Source organism: Astyanax mexicanus, chromosome 5, assembly GCF_023375975.1.
Source record: "Astyanax mexicanus isolate ESR-SI-001 chromosome 5, AstMex3_surface, whole genome shotgun sequence".
NCBI lineage: Eukaryota > Metazoa > Chordata > Actinopteri > Characiformes > Acestrorhamphidae > Astyanax > Astyanax mexicanus.
In genome coordinates, this window is record NC_064412.1 from 18,066,640 (window position 1) to 18,089,303 (window position 22,664).

Consider the following 22,664-nt stretch of genomic DNA (forward strand, 5'->3'; position numbering starts at 1 on the left):
AACTAACTAAAACGCTGGGTTAACTATAACTTAACCCAGCGTTACTTACCTCTGAGCACAGCACATCACAGCCACAAGCACCGGCACTGAGAGAACACCAAACAGCCTTCGTTTCTGTGCCCCAATCATTCCTTACTCTTTCTCACAAGGAGCTGAGTGAGCGAACGGACGTTGCGAGGCTTCCCCCGGTGTCTCTGTCACCACCGCCCGGCTACAGGTCTCCGCCGCTCGGCGCTACTCCATCAGTGCCTGCGTGCGGATGAAGCCGCTTGTGAGTCCGGTCCGTTGGCGCTGCTGGGTTGGGGGGGAGAGAGGTGGTCGCGGTCCGGCTTTTCGCTCGTTTCGCTCTTCTCTGGAGACGCTGGCTGTGCGCTGTTCGTGAACTGCCACGCAGCATCGTGCCCACAGACTCTATGGACACCGGCCGTAGGGGAGTCGCTGTTTGGGGCTCAGCCAAACCTCCATCCTTCGCTTCTCCCTCTCTCTCTATAATATATATATATATATATCTCACACACCTGCCTGCTCCTGCTGCTGCTCCTGGAGGGGTTAGTAGGACTCCAGCTAATAGATAAATATCCTACATCCACTAAGTTACTGAAGTCCACTATTGAGTGGTGTTTACTTTAGTTCAGTATGCGTTTGTTTTGTAGCTTTCCTCGTTTTTGAGGCTAAAAAATAATAATCACAGCTCACACTAAACAAAAAAAAAACAGAGAACAGAAAAAACAAACAAATAAAAGAGGAAAAAAAACACACTAAAAAAATGTAATTTCAGGAGTTCTTTCACCTCCCAAGCTCGCCGGCTGAATGAATGCCTGTAGCTCTAGCTAACCCTGGCTAAGTGAATGAAGACGTGTGGGAATCCGCCGCTGCTGCTGCCCACAGTTTGAGTAAACTCACGCAATTAAGACAGACTTCTCGCCTCTGAAGGGAAAAAGGCGCTCGTCACGTGACCCCCGCGGTTGGCTAGCAACGCTAACTAGCAGCAGCGCGCGCGCGGCTGTTTTAACTAACAGCGGCTTTTGACGGCTCTAAGCGTAGCGAAATAATGTTCAAAACAGCACGCCGTTTTCACAGCAGCGCTGCGCATGTTCGCTGTTTGAAACTGTGCCACCAAACACGAAAAAAACAAAAAACGTACATCTGTTGCGTCATTTCTGTGGGGAAAGGATGAGAAAAGGAAGTGTGGGCAGTGTTACCGAAGCCCACGTTAACCTTATACACACTCTTCTTCTGGTGTCTACGTTAATGCAATGTGAAATATATATATATATATATATATATATATATATATATATATATATATATATATATATATATATATATATATATATATAGGGTACCATACAGGCTAAGTATAAATAGGTTATGTATGAATAAATATTAAATGCACTACATATAAGTTTATATTTTGATTAATATAATTTACTAAATGTGTAGTCTATTAGAGCTGGGCAATACAGCAATATTTTATTTCATAGCATATTCCGCCGAATCAGTGCCATTTCTGTTCCCTGGAAATTACATGTATAAATGTGCACACAAAATAACTTTAAAATATTTTTTAAAAATGTATTTTTTTTTGCATTGTTGTGTGACTCCAAATCCCATCTGTGCTTTAAAACTATTTTGTTTTTCATAGTAAAACCATAATATTTAGTGTAAAATACACATTTTAGTTGTGTCCCTAGGCTTTCACTCAGTCCTGTTACCGTAACACAATACCCCATCTGAAAAATCTGGAACATTCTACAAGTCACGCATCTACAACAGGAAGTTACATCAGTTGGTTCTTTTGAGGACCATGGGAATACCAAAGTTAACTCTTTCTTTGTAAACTCTTTCTACACTCTTTTTACATAGATTTTATCTGTCTCCTGTAAAGTTGCAGATCTGGAGATACTTGTTTTTTATTGGCCAGCGACAAGCTATATACCTTTAGCCTATTGAGCCGTCTGAATTGCATCATATCAACCAACATTTAGAAATATATTGTGTTATAACATTTGGTTATATCACCTGCCTTAATGTATACTTCATAATTGTAATGTCTATATTGTTAATGCTTAGTTTGTGACATATGTGTGCCTTGCTATCCCTTTGGTGCTTTAACATTTTATTTCTCCACTGTGGGACAAATAAAGGACTTTATTATCTTATATGTAATATGCTGTGCTAGGTGGATGTGTGCAATTATTTTATTCACGTGGAGCCCCTGGAGGGTCTTCTAAACTGAGGAGCCTATCCTTGTGAACTTCAGTATCCTCTATAAACCTACCTACATAATTGTCATGTTCACATATGTTTTGCATGTTATTTACACCATACAGAGAGACTGATGAGTATTGATAGACCTTCTCATTTGTTGTCAAAAATAAGGGTATGAAATGAGTTTATCTTGCTTTAGTGGGGGGGTTTACTTTTCACTGCCTTGGGAAGAGGTTATACTAGATTTTTGAGAATCCCTTTGGGGTTTTGACTGCATTCAGTCACAAGAGTAGTAGTGAACTCAGGATGTTGTATAATTAACATTCCACCTCATTTTCAACTCCTGAACCCATCCCAAAAGTATTGGATGGAGCATAATTATTTCAGAGAGCACAGTTCCACTGCTCTACAGCTCAAAGCTGGGTGTCTTCATCCCCCTGTAACCCCCAGAGTAACAAGGCTAGGCCATAGTTACATTGAGCAAACTTTATACATAACAGGAGAGAGAGTGAATGCACGGTAGTCCTCTGATAAAATGACGGGTCACGATAGAGTCCCTTATCCAGCATCCAACCCAACATCAAGAGGTTGAAGAATGCACATACACATACGCAAACAAATAAATACCCATACCGTCCTTCCCCAAACAACATAAAGCTCCCAAATATTCATAACAGAGAAAAAAGGTGGCCAACAAGGATGCTGGGAGCTTCTGTACAAGCTTGTAAGACCCCAATGGTCTCATACTTGGCACCACCACAATTAATTAATTATATTAATTGTATTCTCCTGGCTCTATGTGTGCACATTTACACTTTATGCAGTCTTGTTTAGTGTTGCGTTGCTTCATGTTGCAGCATGGTCATTGTGGAACATAGTTTCACTCCACGGTGTACTTACTTGTACACAGATGGAATGATAATAAAAGCCTCTTGACTTTACTGTTCTTTTGTATGCATAACTGTCTCCATTCGGGGTACATTCCAACTCTGCCAGCACTCTTTGACTTGGCTGGCAGGCCTACGTATCAGCTCAGGCTTGTGTAAGAAGGCAGTTCAGTAGAGGACTGGCTCAGAGATTACACAGGCACTGAGCAGAGACTTGACGTCTTATCTCTTAACTTCATCCTTTACAATTCAGCGATACCGAAGGTAGACAGTTTAAGAGCTGATCCCTCAAACGCCAGAGCATTGTATCTGTGGCAGCTTTCATCGGAGCTGTCATGACTGTTAAGTACCTAGCGCTTCCCCCTTCATTTGAATGTTATGGATACAGGTACTCGCGTGCTCTCTCTCTCTCTCTCGCACTCTCTTGCTCATTCGCACTCCCTCCCTCCCTCTGCCTCTCTTTCTCTGGAGAGAGATGGAAACCACAGAGCCTGTGGGATGGTTTCAAATGCCTGTGCTTTAGGTAGTTATTAAAGTGCCCGTACTGTACACACTCTTGCTCTCTTTCTCTCTCTCTCTCTCTCTCTCTCTCTCTTTCTCAAACACCAAAAGTGATAAATAGATCATCATGCTGCGCACAGGGGAGAGGAATAAGGCTCCTTTAATGACACTTTGTGTGATGAAACCAATATGATATATTACTTGTCTTCACCTGCTCTCTCCATCAATGGATATTAAGCCCTTTCCAGTGGGCCTCCAGACAGATCTTATAATCCATAATCAGATTTTCGGTGAGGCCTGACAGTCTGCCGGAGATTAAGCCCTAGTGAAATGGCTGCCACAGGGCCTTAAAAAACTTATCATCAGTCTGATAAAACAATCTCGTTAAGTTAATCTGTTTTCATTAGAGCTGCACACTCTGGTCAGAGTGAATAGAGGGGCTGTGGACAGGGGCTGTTTGTGGATTGGACACAAGCTCAGACGGCGGTGGAAGTCTGTCTGGGGCCGTCTCGAATCCCTCCCGCTCCATTAGGGCACGATCGCGGTGTGGGCGCGGCGTGATTGTGTCTTAATGGCTTTGGAGGCGCGCTCCAGATGCTCAGGCTGGGGGTTCCGCTTCTCGGCACAGCTCGGCAGCAGGAAAGAGAGCTCCAAGGAGGAGAAACGGCACTGTCTGGGAAGGACCATTCCGATAGACTTCCGACTAAAGCGAAAGGATGTTAATGGACCAGCTCTCCTCACTGGAGGTTTGGAAACGTTAATCTATTGACCCAGAGGATATCGCACTACACTCCTAAAAATAAAAGTGTCTAAAGGGATTTCGTAGCAATATCAGAGAAGAACAATGAAGAACTTTGCTTCCCTGAAGAGCCTTTAAGTGGATGGTGGGTTAATGAACTTAGATGCAGTGGGAGTGGGAAGAACCATTTTATAGTACAAAGAGTCTCCACACAATGTAGACGTTTTAAAACAATCACACTTTTCCCAAGAATCGTACATCCAAGATAAGTTGGTTTAATTTCTTAGAGTGTATATAAATGAGCTTTAATTAAACTCTAATTAAAGAAATAGCTAAAAAGAGAGAACTAAAATAACTCAACTTGGGTGCCAAATAGTTTTTATGTTTGCCTGTTCAAGGGATTCCCAAGATTTTTGTATGATTTTACATAGATGTTTCATCCTTAAAAGTAAAATTTGCTTCTAACAATAACAAAACCCACTTAATGCTAGGCACTAGCCAGGTGGACCACATTGTTTTGTCTCTATATGTTGCCAGGTGGGCTGGATTAGAACCAGTCTGAGAACCACTGCAAATATAGGCTCCTCCAAAAGTTTTTTTTTGAAACAGTGAGGCAGATCCCATTATTTCTGCTGTCGACTGAAAACATTTGTGTTTGACAATAAAAAATGAACATTAGACAAAAGACATCAACATTTCAGCTTTTATTTCCAGGTATTTAAAACTGGATCTGATACACAGTGGATAGCACATTCTGTTTGAACCCACTAATTTTTCTTGTGAGCAAAAGTATTGGAACAGATTACCTCAAAATAAGACTTAATATTTAATTGGAAATCCTTCGCTTGCAGATACTGCATCACGTCTGTGACCCACTGACATCACTAAACGTCTGCATTCTTCTTCTGTGATGCTTTTTCAGGCTGCATTGGGTCATTATCTTGCTGCATGATGAAGGATCTCCCAATCAGTTTGGGTTAATCTTTCTTTCACAATTCACAGACAAACTGTTTATATAGACTTTTGAGTTCTGTTGATCTTTTGTGTCATGATCATCTTTTAATGTCAAATTCAAATGTTTTCAGTCTACAGCAGAAATAAAGGAAATTACCTCACTGCTCAAATACTTTTGGAGGACACTGTACGTAACACTAAATAGGGTTCTGTTAGTGTCATTGTTTAGCAAAATAACATTTTGTACAACCGATGTACTACACAACCAGTTTTGCTAAAGGTGTTTATCACTGAAAAAGGTTATTTCATTAAGCAAGTGATAGGCATGCCACGATAACTGTTTTTATGTTTTTTGGACGATATGGGTAATATTGAGGTCAGCAAAAATTACTGAGGTTATTTCCATGTATTGTACAGTGAGTCATTAATGTAATTATGGAGACAGGCCTAGCAAGTGATTATACAGGTAACACCAGTAGATATACAGAACCATGTCAACTGAATATATGTTTGCATATTTATTTCTTTTAAATATTTTTTGAAATATTCCTCTGTAGAGCCCATAAAAAGGTCCCACTCTGATAGCGGAAATGTACTGGAAGACTCACACGTTTTATTCTGTCAATCATTTATATAATTAGAGACCATATGAATTTTAGAGTAATCCTCCTTCATGCTAAGCTCAAATCCGTTTGGTTGTGAAAATGGTGGTGGGGTAAATGTGGTTGCTAAATAAAGGCAAATATATGGTGTTTTTTTTCACATAAATTTATGGAGGCACCTCTCTTTTGCTCCTTACAGCGTAGCTGGTTTTAAAAGAAAAAAAAAAACACGTCCTTTCAAAGAGGGAGAAGCAGGCGTCGGGTGCTTTTTCCACAGCACATACCCACACACGCCCACGACGCATCATCCAAACAAAACAGCCCACTCGCACACAGTGATCCGTCTGAAAAAGCTTAGGTTCCTGGGAGTGTGGGCTGAGCAAATGGCACCAAGTCACAGTCGCACAGCGAGCCAAATGCTGTTAAAGCATTTAGTGTGATGGTAGTCAAACAAACCAGGCTGTGGGTGGACCTTCAGTACCATCTCCCACCGTCTCCACGGCCAGCGTCTCCTGGTCCAACGACACCTTTGATTTGAAAGGCCTCAGTTCGGGCCTCTTGATCCCGCGGCGGAAAACACGCCGCATGTGCTTATATACTTATATACTTGTGCTTATATGCACTTATGCGTCACTATATTTGATTCTTCCCACGAGGAGTGTGCAGTGTTGCTATCTACGCTCTCTCTCTCTAATCCACTGAAGGGGAAAAGGACTACAACATCACTGGGGGAGGAATGAAAACATGCGTTCCTCGGCTTCCCCTGAAAAGGTTTTGCTTTCCATTTGTGTCAAGATGTTGCAGATGCAGCAGATACCTTTCCCAGATTGAATGGACACAGATAAATAGATCCTGTGGATGATGCGAATATCGCACGGTGCTGAATGAATAATGCATGTGCACTGCTGACATTGGAGGCCTGATTTGTTTTAGATTGAGACAGGCTTGCTCCGAGTCTCTCGCAATACCTATTGAAACTTTCAAGGGATTCAGGCGCGGCTGCGAAAAAGCTAGGCAGATGGCTGGCCAGGTGCAGTGCGGGAGAACACTCGGTGAATACACTAGCCCACAGGATTGTCTAGTTTATTCATAGTACAGTTTTGTGTTGTGCATATGGTGTGATTATTAAGATGAATTACTTACCTTGTGTCATAGATTGCAAATAGCTTCTTATTTCCGTCCACTGCGTTCCTGGAAAACAAGAAACGATGAAACGTTAATAATCACTCTTATGTGACAGTAACAGCTTAACAAGTTAACAGATAGAACTCCTGCTGCCGCATAAGTAAGATAAACCCTGGCAATAAGTCTGACATCAGCAGAGAGTGCAAAATGGAATATTTTTGTATGTGTGTGTGTGTGTATGTGTGTGTGGTATGTATATTTAAACCAATCACAGTAGAGGGATCACAGTTTAGGGATCATACCTTGGGTGTCATGGTTCTATATACACAGTGGCACAGAGAATATCCAGTATTAGATCGTCACTCTCCAATTACAAATATGTATCTCCAAAACAGCAACTTCACAGGAAAACCATAAAACCTTCTCAACTTAGCTGTAAAAAACTTGTAAAAATAGTTTATTTCACATGTTTTCTTTTTTTTCCATTTATCAAAAAATGCTGACACGGTGTTAAGAACAGTTTGTGTGTTCAAACTGTGTAGTAAACTAAAAATGGATGATATGCACACAACATCTTTTTACTAAGGAAAATAACAAAAAAGTAAAGTATCCATTACAAAGTGACTTGGCTAAGTAACTTTAATCTGATTACTGGATTGGAAATAGTAACGCGTTAGATTACTCATTACTGAAAATAATGATAAAACCTTCTCAACTTAGCTGTAAAAAACCTATAAAAATAGTTTATTTTACAAGGGGTTTTTTTTGGTCCATTGATCAAAAAATGCTGACACAGTGTAAAGCACAGTTTGTGTGTTCAAACTGTGTAGCAAACTAAAAATGGACAGAAAATATTTTTACTAAGGAAAATGACAAAAAAGTAAAGTATCCATTACACAGTGAGTTGGCTAAGTAATTTTAATCTGGTTACTGGATTGGAATAAGATTACTCGTTACTGAAAAAAACAATAAAACCTTCTCAACTTAGTTGTAACAAAGTTTTTTTTCGTCCATTGATCCATTGATAAAAAATCTTGAATCTTGAAATGGTCAGACTAAGTAAGACATCACTGATATCACTAATAATCAAGCCATCGTGTTCTGATAGTAGGAGAGACAGACGTTAAGGTAGGGCATTAGGATCTTAGACCTGGCTATTACTTAATCTGTAGGTGTGTCAGTGTATGTAGGTGTGTAACTGTATTTCTCTGAGTGTGTGTAGGTGTGTATCTGTATATCTCTCAGTGTGTGTATGTGTGTATCTGTACTTCTCCGAGTGTGTGTGTGTGTGTGTGTGTGTAGGTGTGTGTAAAGGCTAGATGTTCGTATACTAGTGGTGATGATGGATTTTTGGAGGAGGCTGAGCAGTTTGAAGAACAGGTTTCTGCTGCTCAGTCTGTGGTTTTATTGGCAATAGATCAGATATGGCTATGTGATGTCAGCACAGTATCTTACTGTATTCTATGCATTATGTTTGAAAATGCTCCTGTTACCATGTTGTCAGGTTCATTTCATCCAAAGCTTTGTTGGGTATGTTCTCTAAATTCATTTGTATTGTATTAATACAGTCTTTTTTGGGGCATTTATTTCCTCTAATTTCAGGTTCACACTACACGATAATAGCCCAGTTTTTCAGTCACTGACAGTTTTTTGTTGATCGTAACAAACACTTTTACATCAAATCGCTCACACAGTCGCGTAGTGTGAACTACTGAAAGGTGCTCGCTGAGTCGTCACCGACTGATCGACGACCAGTCACAGATGTCTGCCAAATATTTGGCATGTTAGAGATCTGACCCAGTCGGCAACTGGGAGTCAGGAGCAGTGGCTACATACCGCCAATGGAATTACAGAAAAAGAGAAAAACATGTGTCCAAAACGCACCCTCTGCATTACCAGAGACATTTATAGAGAGTCTGACCACTTTCAGTCCCCCTCTGTTATGTCATGAAATGACTGTTAAACTCTAGAGGACTGTTAAACTCACCCGCAAGTGAGTCCTCTATCATTGTGGTGAATGACACTGAAACAATATTTTAACAGAAAACAGGTTTTACACTGTCAAGCACTAGCATTACTGCTACTGCGAGCTGATTGGTTGGCGAGCTGACCCTGGAGATACAGGTAAAGCATAGAACTAGGCTTAGAACTGTAGTGTAAAAATGACGACTGAAAAAACAACTGACGACTGAAAAAGTTGTGTAGTGTGAACCTGGCATAATTCATGGTCCTTTTTGGGTGAAGCATGCAAGACTTAGCACTTTTTAAAGAAATGTGGTAGCAGTGTAGAGTAAATTTTTAGAGAAAATTTATTTGAAGACTTTTTTTGTGTCAGAAAGAGATTTCTGACGTAGTGAAATGTAAATAAATAATGTTCTATCAAATATATATTTGTCAAATCATCCATCACAGCAGATGGATCACAATTTCACAAGCGCCTCACAAAACCCTTAAGCTGTGAGCTGTTGGTTTTGAATAGTATTGTGGTAACTGCTCCTTCTATATTTTGTTTCTCTCCCTCTTGCTGCCATGTGTAGAGAGAGTGACTTTTATGTTATTTTTATCCTTTATTATTCTTATCTCTCACAGTTCTCAGCTTTGGAATTGAACAAACAAATATCTCACTAATATATACTATTAACATTTTTTCAGCTCATGGAATCATGATGGGTTGTCATAGGCTAGGAAAAGAGCAGGATGGAGAAGCATGTGTACCACCCAATATACAATAGCCACATTTGTCATACAAAAACAATTATATCTCAGGTCAACAGAAACAGATATGTATATATCTCAAATAGTATTGTTTTCTCTGTGGAAGGACCTCAAATTGCATTTTACTTATTTTTTTCCATCTTCCACCTCCATCCCCCACCCCCAGGTTTTTTTTTTTATTTGGTCCTACACTCGTACCAAACAGAAAATTGGAACCGTGACGTGTCTGTGTCTGTACAAGCCACTTTAAATTGATTAAATCGAATTCTTATTGGGGTGGGGTGGGGGTTATGTAAGGTGCTGTAAAACTGAACTACACCCAGTCAAACTAGGCATGACTGAGGCTCAGTTGTGTCCTGTTTAATTCTGCCCTCTCTTTTTCAAGCTCTGATTAACACAGACACACCTGCATACACATACACACACAGGATCAGTCTGATCTGGAACTCATGTGGCACAGGTGGACCGTCACAGCTGTTCTTGTGACGGGCTCACTGGGGTTTACATCAATGGAGTCAAACTGCATTCAGGCACGAACCATTCCAAAAAAAAAAAAAAAAACACAGCCCAGAACACAATGCTAACATATTAGTTTAGCAGGTGAACATTTCAGGGAATCCTTACTACTTCTCAAATATAACATACTCCTGTCTGACAGTTTCGTTATGAGCACCAAAACTATATATAAAAAACATCTTTCTTTTATAATATTGACCAAACATGACTAACACATACTTTCACACTTCTTCAGAACAAGGGTTTACACTTCACTCCAATCACTTGGAGTTTTCACACATTTAAAAATGAGTTCACCATACAGTTTTGAGTCCTGTATTTTCCTGTGCCCTGTATGTTCTGTAGCTCATTTGCAGCTTTATTGGCATTACTGTAACTCGGTTCATCTAGCAAAGATACTTCACTTAAGCTTTTAGACATATAATTACAGAATAAACAACTCTCAGGCTTGGCTAAAGAAAGGATTTATTGCAAACTATGGGCTCCCCTCTTACTTGTGATGGAGCAATTAGGGTTACTTACAGGGAAGCTCCATTGATTGCTCAAACGTTCTGCATAATTAAATGGTAAAGATGTGAACAAAGTCATTCAGGGTGGTTTGAGGTGAAATGTGCTGTATTAGATGAACTCACCAAGTCTGGGTCTTTCACAGTGATGAGAGGAACTAGATATCTGAATACTTTACTGCCTATAAATTCTGCATTAGGTTTTAAATGGTTATAAATACAATGCCTGATACCTTGGACTTTTTCATGAAAGTTCTGGTTCTGAGTCTATTTGCTCTCACCACCACTGTAAAGTAATCAAAGACTTTATGTTTCTCTACAAAGCAAAATAGCTCAAAAACACACTGAATGTTATGCAGCAGCCCCCCCCCCCCATCAAGTTCACAGAGCATCTGACTTTCATGTAGTGCTGATATTAGATTTCAGTGCTGTGTAATTTGCGGGTGATGCTCTAGATCCATTACTTGCACCCTTCAGCCTTCTAGCCTTCTAGCAACAAGTCAGGAGTATCATCATGAAAGTGGTCATTGAGTCCGTACTTAACGCTGGGCCTCAGGTACTGACAGCTATGCCTTGATCTGCTCAGAGTTGGAGCACTGCAGAATGACAGGGAGCATCAGAAAAAAATGGGATTAGAGTTCCCTCTGATGGTTATGCTCATTACTACTCTCTGATACCCCTCCTCCTCCACAAACACTTTCACACAACCCCACCCACAGACCCACTCAACTCAATACACAACGCATTTCATAGCAGAAAGCCTGTCCATTATCTGAACAGATACTACAGCCCATTCTAACTTGGGAGTGTTTAGAGTGTTTTTGCTGTGGCGTCTCCAATTCATCTCCACCTCCACTTCCTATGGCTGCAGCTATAGGCAACCCATGCTAATGATGGAAATCGCACAAATGGTGAAAACAAAGTGCTAGCATGCTAATTTAGGAGAAACAGGAAATATGAAGGTTACTAATGATATTCGTTAGTAGTCAACCCTAACTCCCACTTGTGAAGTCAGTATTGTGAACTTGACACGTTCAAGTGCTTTGAGGCGTGATATATAAAAATGCAAGGCATGTTCTTACCTGCTTTGAAACAATACACTAGTAGAGGAGTCAATTTTCAATGAGTAGATAGATAAATATAAGATTCAGGTACAGATAGTTTGTTCAAACAACCAACAACAGCAGATGCACTGTTGAAAATGCAGATATATATAGCTAGCTCCCATCTGTTACTGATTGTGTGTTCTTCATAGCCATGTTAAAAGGTTAGGTCACCAAAATTTGTGACTCGGGGAACTCATCTATTTCAGAGTTTCCCACCAAATGAATTAAAACTTGAGAGGGTGTACATGTCCAACTTCCCAAACAGGAACAGTCAGGTACTATACTGCGTTCCATTTACCTCAGATGATGGAGGTCAGAGCTAGGAATGATCTCACACCTGAGCAATCGATGTTAGCTTAGCATTATTAGTTAATGATAACACATTTTGTGTGTCTACACCTTATGTAAGCATATCCATGGACAAATGGTGGACACTAGTACTGTGTGTAAGACTGACATAATGAGAATTAAATAGATACAGAAGTGCAAATAAACTATATAATTCTACTGCTTTTACTACTGTTATTATAGGGCAGACATTTTGGATCCTGAACTTGGGGTTGGTGAGGCTTTCTTGACTTTCAGAGTAGGAAGTCAGACTAATCACAGTTAATCAGCTCCTAAGATCCACAATTTTTTTTTATTATTAATATCGTACTTCGTTAAATCCCTAGGGGAGAGTATCTGAGCATAGAGAGTCTTATAGCTGCTGCTGTCCTTATTCCTATCAGCAACATTTGTACAACATTCATTGTACTGTATCGGTAATGCACTGTCCTGTTTGTTATATTGTGTTGTCTGTTGTATTTATTGTATTTGTAGTGTTATAGTTCTACGTTGAACTTTCGTTACACGTTTTCACTTTTTACTATGTTTGTCTATTGTACTGGTTGTTCCACGTTGCACCATGGTTCCAGAGGAACTAAATTTTGTTACACTGTGTACCTGTACTCAGATGTGATGACAATAAAAGCCTCTTGACTTGACTTGTTTCAGCTCATTCTGTTTTACACAAATGCAGGGCAATTCGGAGAAAAAATAAAGCTTGAGAAAACAAAACCTTAATAAGTCGTAGCCACGCATTTTTATTTTTTTACATGATGTCACCTTAGAGCCTCTGTAGGAATCAGTTGATACTCTAAGGGTGCTTTCACTCCTGCCTCGTTTGGTCCGGACTTTCGGACTTTTCAGTTTGGTCCGAACCAAAGTAGCAGGTGTGAAAGGGGCTGCGAACCACGGTCCGGACCTAAGGACCAGATTTTGGTACGACCAAGAGAGGTGGTCTCGGGAAGGCGGAGTTGGACGTCCATCGTGTCCAGTCCCACCCACTTTGTTCACGCCACACCTTGACAATCTCGCAAGCTTGTAGTGTATACACAGTATTTAAGCCGGACGACGCGGCACATTATATTTAAAGTCCGCTAACTGCCCCGTACATTGTTTACTTCCATTCAGAGGCGGAGCTAAGACATGGTGCTAACAAAGTGGGGGCCTTCCTGCAAGCTGCAGTCAGTACCCTCTCAAAATAACCGGAAAAGCAGGAAAAATTTGCCGTGGATACATTTGCTTCAGGACAAGCAAGTTCGCTCGGCGAATTTGAACTAACCTAGAGTACTGTGCCTGAAGTTGCTGCTGCTGGTATAAAAACCACAATAGCAGCACTACTATGGAGACGAAATAAATATTTTCATTCTTTTTATCCTTATCCTGAAAAGGCTTTCCACCGAATGAACCACCCGCTGAATTGTCAACACGCCAACGTCAGACGCATGTCCTTCTAAAACCAATCAGCATCAAGTTAAGGAAAACACATCGATATGTAAGTGATGATGAAAGGATGTAGGAGTATCACACAAAGGTCTTTGGTGCGCTCCCTAAACTGCAGTGTGAAAACAAAACAAACAGACCAAATATATACAATGTAGCAAACACATGAACCTTGGTTCGGACCACGGTCCGGACTTCACAATGTTATGATTATTTTAGTATTTTTGCACGCGTGTGGGATTTGTAGTCCCCTTCCCCCTCCGGCAGTTTGGTAGTCACTGATTGGCGCTTAGTAAAGAGCGGAGTAAGCAGAAGTGTTGGGAAATCCACTCATTTCGCTTTAGCATTTTCTCAGCCCCAGGGAGGCCGTATCCCCCTCCTCTCCCTCTGAAAGATCTTACAGTCAAGTTCCTTCACGTCTTTCTTGCCTTTGAGATTTCCCCCTGGTGGGTAATTATGGCGGTGGCGGCGTGCTTTCAGTGCTTTCAGTGCTGCTGCACTCTAATTCCCAGTATGAACCAGTGCAGCCTCAGTGAACTGTACTGTGTTAAGAGAGAGAGAGCGGCAATACAGGTAGATAGGGGTTCGGGCTGAGGCTGCCGCTGAGGGCATCGCCACCTAGCGGCCAGAGGTGGATGTTGCAGGAAAAAAAAAATAAAATTCACACACACACACACACCCTGGTGGTTGGTGTGTGGGGGTCTCCGGTTCTCCAGTTGGAAACAGCATTCAGTTGCGTTGCATTGCATTGCATGAGAGGGGAAAGTAAGTGAGGGTGCGTGCATAGGCTACATGCAGTCAGCACACTAGCAAAACTAACAGACACATTTATTTATATATACAAAGAAAAACTGCTCGTGCTACTCCACAGAAGCTGAGCTCGTGCTGCTACTGCTGCTGCCGCTGCTTTTGTGCTGTGTGGGCTCGTAACAGCGCTGCGTTGCAGGAGTGATGGGGAGAAAGGCGCGAGGGGGCTCGTGTGCAGAGAGGTGTGCTCAGTCCTGAGGGCTAGGATAGAAGGAAAGAGGGAAGAAAGAAATAAAGAAAGGAAGAAAGAAGGAGAGGAGCTCTGAGGCTCCACACTACGGGCTCTGCGGCCACCTCTGGAGGAATCCGCTCCGCTCTGCCTCAGGAACGCACGGCTGGCTCAGCTGCACCGGCAGGTAAGGAGAAGCCCGCGGCTGGATTCCTCCGTATGCTTGTTTGATGGCTTTTCAGTATGAATGGAGACAGGGATCTGGTGCTGCTGCTGCTGCAGCTGCCTCAGTGTAAACTCAGTGTAAGAGCGCCGGGGGGACGAACCCAGAGCAGTAATATAACCAATAATAAAAGGATTGGCGTGCAAAAGATAGATAGTTAGTTAGTTCGGATGTGTGTTAATGTTATTTAATCACACGACTATTAATTCACTTAAAAATGCTGTGTGATGTTTCTGTGTGGGATTGAGTCAGTGGTAGCTTTTATTTAGTCCAGACTCACACTGAGTGGAATACTGATGGACTGGAACAAATTGTGATGGGTAGAGAGGCTACACTGGGTTCCAGTACTTTTCTGTCCTGGGCTGCTGCTGCTGCTGCTGCTGCTGATGATGATGATGAAAGTTGGTTGAGAGAGTGGTTGAGCTACAGCAGCTCGTGACCTGAGATGGTCGTCTGTATGCATGAGTAGAAATTAATGAGGCGCTGTTTATTTGTGACTGGCCAAAAAATAAATAAATAAATAAATAAATAAATAAGTATATATATATATATATACATATATATATATATATGATAGAATTTATTTGATTATAATATTTATGCTTCACTGCTTTATCAAGATAGATTAATCTATCAAAAAAAGTGGCAACGAATGAAAAATATCGGTTTAATAATAAGTTTTAATTCACAACAAGAATGTAAGAATATCTTACACATAAACATATTTTGCACGTATCATTGTATTGGATGTAGATTTGCCTTTAAACATCATATTAAAATAAATAAATAAATTAATAATTATATAATTAATAAGTAAGTAAATTTGTTTTATTGTCTAAGAGGGAAATACAATGCCATAGAGGGTTAATACCTTATTATTAATTTACTATTAACTCTATTAACCTGTAATTACAATTTTAATTTTCCAACAACATGGGCATGGGTTTTGTACTTGCCTCGTATTATTATAGTCTATATAATAATTATTATAGTCCCATCATTTATGCCATGCCGGTGTTTGGCAGTAGTGTTTTGCATACTTTAGTGGAGGTACTGTATGGTGTGTGTGTTTGTATGTGTGTGTGATTATCTCTGCTCTATTGTGCTGTGTATTCTTCTGATGCTTCTTATTTGTGATGATGCTGGTTCTCAGCTGTTTGTCTGTGCAGCCGGTCGGTGTGTGTGTGTGTCTGTGTGAGTCACTTGGCTCAGCGTGTGCCGGTCTGTTTTGCAGGTATGGGCTATGAGGCACACTGCAGCGCTGCAATGAGAAGTGTGTGGGTCGCTGCCGTCTTCGTCTGCTTCACATGGCGTCTCAGGTACAGCACCTCAGCATCAAACCCCTACCATGCACTCAGTCGACCCCCTGTCCCGTGCAGATACACAGCTACATCATTTCATCTCCAGCATTTAAATTCACACTGTTTCAGCAGGTATTTCATTATTTCATTTATCATCTTGTCCTGCTGGGTTTACTTTTGGTCTGTTGGGTTGATAATAAAACCAGCAAGTCCAGCATGTCATACTTTGGAAGATTGGTTGTTTTTTCTGATAAGTTATATTTACTAGAAAAAGCTGAAGAAGCTTATTTCTGCATTAGTGTTTTGTCAGATGTGCATCAGGATAAATGTGTAACAGTGCGATGGTGTGCGTTTCTGACCCAGCCTCTGCCAGACCACCACAGGGAGTCCGAACGAGGCCGAGCTAAATGACAACATCACAGTTTTCACACGCATCCTGGACGGGCTTCTGGACGGCTATGATAACAGGCTGCGGCCCGGCCTGGGAGGTAAAGAAACCAGCTCTTGTCTGTTGTCAGCTCTAGTCACACGTTGCTTTTATATTTGTGCTGTTTAATAGATGCTCGTACTGAGGCCTAACTAAACTTCGTAGTGTGGATAGACCTAAATAGTCCTTTAAACTAAGATACTGCTTGAAATAGTGTCACGCTACAGTCAAGTGTATATATACAGTATTGTGCAAATGTTTTGGGCACCTGTGGGAATTTCAGTAAAGAATATCTGTGAAGTAAGTGTTTATTTACAGCACTGCTTTCCTTAAAGCATCTCTCCTCATCTGAGTTTAATAGAGTTATTTCTAGTTTTCATCATATCAACACCTGGTTTGGTAAATTGGTAAATTTGCTGGCGGAACTGAACATATACACATGCTGGCTGAGGAGCATCCAGGAGAAATATACTGGAACTACACTTTGTTCTTCAGCTTGGCTCACAGGATATAACATTAAAATTAAAATTATAATTTTGCATCTGTTCAAATCATATGTGGTGCTTTTTTGAGGTAAAAACACTTGAGATAAATGGATTAGTGTAATTTGCTTCTGTTTGGTTTATGTGCTAAAAATTTAGTCAAACAAGCTCATAAAATGCCCAACTGGCCAGATCAAAACACCAGTGCTTGAAGGTGAGAGATAGCTTTGCAGAAAAAGGTTTTACTAGGGCTGTGTGATTAATTGTATTTTCAGCATTACTGTGATATTTTGAGTTTTTACGATAAACACACTGCAAAGCCCACATGCAGCAACAAAGAGAGCTCTTCACAAAAGAAATTGTGTAATAAATATGTATTCAATATTCCGAATTTCTTCCTCAGTACTACATTTTAATGACCCCCCAAAAACATTTTTTAAATTCCAAAAAATGTAATGATTTTCTCTTTAAGAAGATGAGCAAAGTGAGAAATGAGGGAAGAAAAACAAGGACTTGTCTTACAGTGAGCACCATGACTTAAATAATTTGTGGTTTCATAGTTAAATTGTGTTGTTCTGTGATGGAAAACCAGGAACCTAGTAAATGATTATCTGAAGCACCACAAAAAATGTTTTTTTGAGTCTCTTTTTTCAGTGTTATATAGAACCCATCTATCTACTGAGGTCTTTTTGCTGTTTGCACTAGACGTTGATGTGAGATTGATGTTAATTGCATTCCACTGTTTTTTTTTATATTATAAAACATTTTGGCTTGACTAAGGCAAACAGTTCTAAAGTACTAGTAAGACATTTCAAGACATTTGTCTAATCATAAAAGTACCAGCTCAGTGTTTCTAGATGTAGCTCTGAACTGCTTATCTTGTACTGTTTCTCCTCTTCTATTATGTGTATGGATTTTATGAGCGCTGCAAATAAGGCAGCAAGTCAGGACTTTATGAACACCTTTCTGAACGCCGGCGCGACATGACCATGAAGCATTCTTACTGCGTGGCTGAGGGAGGGTGGAACGGAGGAGAAGCGGCCGAGGAGAAAAACATGACTCTCTATTCATCTCAGCTGATGAGATTTTTCGTTTTCGTGCAACAAAAGTGATCAATGTAACGTCAAGGTCCTCGGTGCAATTCAAGCAATTTGAGCGCGTTCGCCAGCACACTTTGAATCAAAGAGTTCCTGAGCGAAAGAGAGAGGAAGCTATGTGTGTGTGTGTGTGCGTGTGTCTGTGTGTGTGAGAGAGAGAGAGAGTGAGAGCGAGAGAGCACAGCTGAAAGTGTGGATGCTGACCTTGAAAAAGCTATCGCTCTTTTCAGAGGGGGAAGGTTCATTGTTCTCAGAGGACTGAACTGTGGCAGAGAAAGAGAGATGGAGCGAGTGAGTGAGAGAGAGAGAGCGAAAGGGGAGAGAGAAAGACCCTGGCCTGCTCTATTCATGCAGCAGCTCTGGAGAGCAGGACATGCATCTCCAGCGGCTCCTGCGTCGTGATGTTTGTAGACAAAGGATGGCATTGGACACGATTCGAACGCGAACTGTAATTGGAACAGAGGAATTTGTCTCTTTCAGAGATGTTCATTCAGAGCCGCTGGGCCTATGAGGAGTCTGCGTTCACTGCTGTACACCTATGTTCAAGTTTATTCATTCTTCATAGACTAGCACTGGGGCGCATTGTTAGATTAGAATTTTTCAGCAAATTCAGGCCTTTCGCGCATAATGTTCTCACAGTTCGTGAAGCTGTGAGCTTCAGTATTGAGCATGTTTATCAATATTTTATTTCTCCTTCGGTGTGCAATACACAAATCAATATTGCACCTTCTCAGCAGGCGTTTCTTTTCTGTGCGGCATGAACTGTTTGATATGGAAATACTTTTTTCAAATACACTAGATTTTGGCTGCTGACTGCTGTAGAGTATGAATGTGTATTCTGACTAGAGCTGGGCGATATGGTTAAAAATATATATCTATTTCAATGTATTTATTTCTAATATTCTCCCACTTTTCTCCCAAATTCTTCTGGCCAATTGTCCCAACCATTTAGCTGCCAGCCAGCTATCTGTATATCCCCCATCACTAGTGATGCCTCAACACAAGGAGGGTGAAAACCAGCACATGCCTCTTCCGATACATGTGAAGCCTGTTTTCTAACTGCTGCTGATGCAGCATTGCCGAGTAGACAGCACACTCTGAGGAAAGCGCAGAAACTCGGTTCCAATACATCGGCTCACAGACATCAGATCCTAGGAGTGATGAGAGGAAAGTGGTCTGCTGGACCTGCCAGCTATAGCAATGTTTTGACATGCAGAGAAAATGTACAAACAGGGCAAATTCTTGAATTGCTATTCAAATCCTCTTTCATGCAAAGTATGTTCACTCCTTATGTTCACTCCGTTCATTGAAATGAACAGGATGCATTGAAGCCGTAATTACAGTTCAGTCCTGTATTAAACCACAGTGCACTGTATGGCCAGAAATGTATAGAGACCTCGTATAGTCCTTTAGAAGGGAATACGCAGTAAATTTTGTCCACTACCGTGGTTTTGCTTCCAGCACTCTATTTTTTTGCAAAGGATGGATGCTCCTTTTTATACAAGGCATTTCTCTGAGAAATCATTTGATTACTTTCAGCCACAGGGGCATCAGGAAGGTCAGGTACAGCTGAAGATATCCTGATGAGTTCAGGAGCACATTTTTTGTAAAAAAAAAAAAATGCTTTAGCAAACCAATAGGTTTTTTTTTGAGAACCATTTGTGGCAGTGTTATTTTTAGCAGTATTCGAATGCTAACATACACCCTGGATATACACAAAAATATGTATCAGTTCAATGTATACAGAAATGCACTGATACTTCATATGAGCTTTTCTAATGAGAAAACACATCAGCAGTTTCTTCATATTTATGAAGAATTGCATTTATTTTGTTTAGAGGTTTGAATTCTTTTTCATAGAATCTTTTTTTGCTTCATTCATTAAGGTACTTAAAAATAAATGCCTGTTTTTTTCCTAAAAGAAGAAATATGTAGACAATTATTTTCAATCTGCGTTGAAGATAATGTATTCATATGTGTATTTTAGTTTTAATTAATTAAGATCACAATGTTTATTTGCAAAGACAACCAATAAACTGGTTGCATCAAGATCAGGAACTTTTTATTAACATAAAAAGTTACAGAGTAAACCTATAGGGAGTCTACATAATAAAATATATGGCTTTGAGCTTTTAATGAGTCCAAAACTCACTGGTTAAAAACAAAAGTTTGGTTTAGTTTCCCTAAATGAGAAATTTTGGTATGATTTAAACAACTATTTATGTGGGGGATTTAAAGGTATACCCTTAAAAGTTAAGTTGAAAATATGATTATTTGATGAACCATAAGGTGCCACAAAGTGTTCTCATGTTGTTATGAGGTAAATAATGTTTTCAGAACGATCTTGGACCCAGTCTGCTCTGCTGTGATTGATTAAAGCTGCTGTTCACATCATCAGACATTTCTGTGGGAATTTTCATTATGTCCAGTCACAAGAACATTAGTGAGGTCAGGTGCTGCTGATGATGGATTGTTTGTTCTGGATCACAAATGCCACTCTGTCTCATCCCAGAGGTATTGGATGGAGATCCATCACTCCAGAGAACACAGTTCTGCTGATCAGCAGCCCAGTGCGGGGGGTGGGTTATAACGCTACAGCCACTGTTGGGTATTGGACGTGATGAAGTTAGGATCATGTGTAGCTGTTCCAGAGCGGGCCGTTCTATTGGCAGTGCTGCTCTTCTGTTAAGATTAAACAAGCTGTGTGTGCACAACTGAACACCTGTATCAGCAGAGGGTGCAGCTTAAAGAAGCTGAATTCACTAATTAAAGGTGTCTGGAAATATTTGACGTTTCTAGGCCATGATGTGATAAAACAATATGATATATTGCTGTTTTGATGTTTTCTCCTAGACCCTAATCAGGAAATGATGTTGAGACCTGAAAGTCGTTGGTTTTTGCATTTTTTCTTAGAAATAATTTGTAAATTATTTTGTCACACACTTGTTTTAAAACAAACTCTACTTGAGTTGCTTTCTTTTTCCCTTCGCATTTTATGTGCACAGAGATACTGTCACAGACGGAGCCAGACATAACTGCAGGTTTAACAAAACGCAAACGCAAAAATACACATAAACAAGACTGGGATAACTAAATAACAAAGACAAGATCAAAGAATAAACACAACTAAGAAAACAAGACTGAATAGCTGGGTTAACACTAGGAACTAAAACCAAACAAACCTGATACCAGAACAAACAACATATAAGGAACATGAAGCACAAAAAGCACACATAGCACAAAGTGCAAACAAAACACACAGCACAAACAAATAACTTGATGAGGAACGCTGAAACAAAGGGGCTTATATACATGATGAGGGTGAGAAACACCTGGGACTGGTAACAAGGGGGCGGGGTTACAAAAAGACGGTATTCGACGAATTTGACGACGGTATTCACATTTTTTTTATCGGGACGCAGCTTTAGTGCATTACTACAGACAGGTTTAAAAACGTCTTAGAATTTTGGAAACACGTCTTTTGTCTTTGACAAAATAATCTATTTGAAATAATAAATTAAAATGCAGAGAAAAAGCTTTATTCATTTATTGGTCAACAGCCACACGTAAGACAGGACTTCTCTGTTCTGTGCTGTGTTTCTGCCTGATTGAACAGTGATGCAGTGTCAGGTATATTTGCCAAACTGTATTTTGTAGTTTTTCTTTGTGCACCTCTACATTAATTAACTCCTGTGGTGCTTATTAGACTGTGTTCAGACTGAAGGTACATTAGATTTGTTTCTGTCCACACATCACAAACCTCTTCTTATGGGTTGCTTTGGTATCAAGGTCGACACAAAAGACATATTAAAATCAGTTTTGAAGGTCCAGAGCATCCAGCCTGAGACATTGATATTGTACAGACAGTTTATTGGTTGACTTTGCAAATGAACTAGTTTTTATGCACTCTGATCTGTAATCGCATTCAAACCCTGATTTAGAATCTGATTCCATGTGGTTTCCAGGTGTCCAGACTTAAAGAAACCAATATAGACAACATCTGAACATGGCAAAAATGGGAAATTTGGGCTGGCAGTCTGAAAATGCTGTATTTGCTATGTCAACACTAGGAATTTGAATCTTTATTTAAATTTATTTTTAAAGATGATCTAAAGTCATTGTCTCTGTTTGATCTTACAGAAAAGGTGACCGAGATTAAGACCAACATCTTTGTCACCAGCTTTGGCCCTGTGTCAGACACCGAGATGGTAAGATAGTCCTTTAAACACAATAATTACAGTAATCACAATACTTTAATATCTTTTTATAACTAATGAAACATAATATGAAATTCAAAAACGAGTACCATATTTTAAAAATGGAAACAATGATTAATTTCAGCTATTTTTCTAATTACAAACACTTGCTGTGGGTCAAAGTAGAGTTGGGAAATATGCTGATATTATTTTGTATTGTTATAAATTTTCGTATTGTATTAACAATATGCTTTTTTATTTATATTGAAGATATCATTTTAGAAGGAACACTGACCCAACTGTTTGAAAAAAAATTAATTTGACAATCAAAGA

General features: G+C 40.1%; 2 protein-coding genes across 6 annotated transcripts in view; one reads left to right on the forward strand and one right to left on the reverse strand.

Annotated features, from left to right (window-relative positions):
• Positions 1–22,664, reverse strand: part of gabrb3 (gamma-aminobutyric acid type A receptor subunit beta3) — a 144,763-nt gene that overhangs the window by 67,739 nt on the left and 54,360 nt on the right. For 3 of the 5 annotated variants that reach the window (XM_007249107.4, XM_007249108.4, XM_007249110.4), the window contains exon 2: positions 7,038–7,085. In XM_007249107.4, coding sequence (XP_007249169.3) covers positions 7,038–7,085 — 48 coding nt within the window. Of the gene's footprint in view, positions 1–49; positions 1,012–7,037; positions 7,086–22,664 lie in introns of those variants that run through there. The other 2 variants (XM_007249109.4, XM_007249111.4) reach the window with 2 other exon arrangements.
• Positions 14,313–22,664, forward strand: part of gabra5 (gamma-aminobutyric acid type A receptor subunit alpha5) — an 80,006-nt gene continuing 71,654 nt past the window's right edge. Inside the window, exons 1-4 of the mRNA XM_022675796.2 lie at positions 14,313–14,792; positions 16,063–16,147; positions 16,493–16,617; positions 22,276–22,343. Coding sequence (XP_022531517.1) covers positions 16,065–16,147; positions 16,493–16,617; positions 22,276–22,343 — 276 coding nt within the window. The 5' untranslated portion in view covers positions 14,313–14,792; positions 16,063–16,064. The remainder of the gene's footprint in view (positions 14,793–16,062; positions 16,148–16,492; positions 16,618–22,275; positions 22,344–22,664) is intronic.